Source organism: Phytophthora parasitica (genome assembly GCF_000247585.1).
Source record: "Phytophthora parasitica INRA-310 unplaced genomic scaffold supercont2.31, whole genome shotgun sequence".
In the NCBI taxonomy this organism is placed as follows: Eukaryota; Oomycota; class Peronosporomycetes; order Peronosporales; family Peronosporaceae; genus Phytophthora; species Phytophthora nicotianae.
Genome location: NW_008649017.1, coordinates 229013 through 230176, shown reverse-complemented (window position 1 = coordinate 230176; position 1164 = coordinate 229013). Strand labels below are relative to the sequence as shown.

The 1164-nt window shown below is 52.6% G+C and overlaps 1 protein-coding gene across 1 annotated transcript; it reads right to left on the bottom strand.

Annotated features, from left to right (window-relative positions):
* Window positions 1-211: 211 nt before the first annotated feature.
* PPTG_12997 (hypothetical protein) lies at window positions 212-787 on the bottom strand (the record flags this gene model as incomplete). The annotated part of the gene is made up of 2 exons (XM_008908692.1): window positions 212-527; window positions 648-787. The coding sequence occupies 2 exons, from the start codon at window positions 785-787 to the stop codon at window positions 212-214; spliced, it is 456 nt and encodes a 151-aa protein (XP_008906940.1).
* Window positions 788-1164: the final 377 nt, after the last annotated feature.

The following is a 1164-nucleotide window of genomic DNA, read 5'->3' as shown; positions in this document are numbered from 1 at the left end:
TTCTTGTCTGCTTCCGTTCAGCGTACTTCTACCAGAACAATCCGTTATCTGTGCAACGAAACCCGGAGCGGGTAACACTTCCCCCTTCGATGAAAACGACTTAACCCGGTTAGGCAATGCCATGAGCTGAGACCATTGACTTGACTGCTGGATCTTTTTTGTTTTGCGCGGCAAATCGCTTGACGAGCGCTGGCACATCTTCCAGCAGGTTCTACACGGGATCCCATGTGTTCTCAAGCTCACATAACCCACGCCACTTGACCAAAAGCTGACGCATCGCGCTAGTCGCGTCGTAGCGAGCTTCCAGCAGCTTCTCCACAACATGTCCTTCACTGTTGTGCGGGACGTGAGCGAGAAGATCCTCCGTGATCCTCAGCGAAGAATCCGCGTAGAACGTGAACCGGGTCGCATGAGCTTCCTTTGTTTCTCCAGTTAGTAAGTTCTTCGATGTGAACACCCAGTTCGACGACGTGTCAACAACTCTAGCGATGCCGCACCACATTACCCGAAGCTTCGAGCGACGATGACTCCAAACATCCGCATACAGAACAAAGTCCCCAATTGCGAATTGCGCCATCTTGGCACCGCGTTTGAGCGCTTTCGCTCTCCCCTTTCGTTGCGCTGCACTTCGTCCAGTTGCCACTCACTTGTGTAGTTCTTCGAGAGCCTTAGCCAATTTAGCGAAATCAGCTCCACGAATTGCCCTGACCTCGTCCAGACTGGCCGCTTCCATGCCTTCAGGAGTCACCACTGGGTCCAGCGGATTAATGGCGGGCAAACCTGTCATCGCCGTGATCGGCGCCACTCCTCCAAGCGAATCGGAAACAGATTATTAAGCTCCAACTTCACTATTTTAATCACTTTGGGCCAGTCCGTCTCAGGTAACCGCCACTCAGACAACAGCGCCCGAACAGACCGCAGCACCTCACGCATTACCACTTTCACCGTCCCATTAGCCCATGGGGATCGTGCGGTGGTAAAATGGTGGTGTGCTCCCAATGCTCGTTGCAAATCCGCAATTAATGCATTCTTGAAGTGTATGCCTTGGTCTGAGAGTGTAACGGGGTACGTACCCCAGTGTACCCAAGCTACATGAAGAGTGACCCGTCACTCTTGTAATACCTGGTACATGGTACCAGGGGCTCTAGGAGCCAATCATTGCAT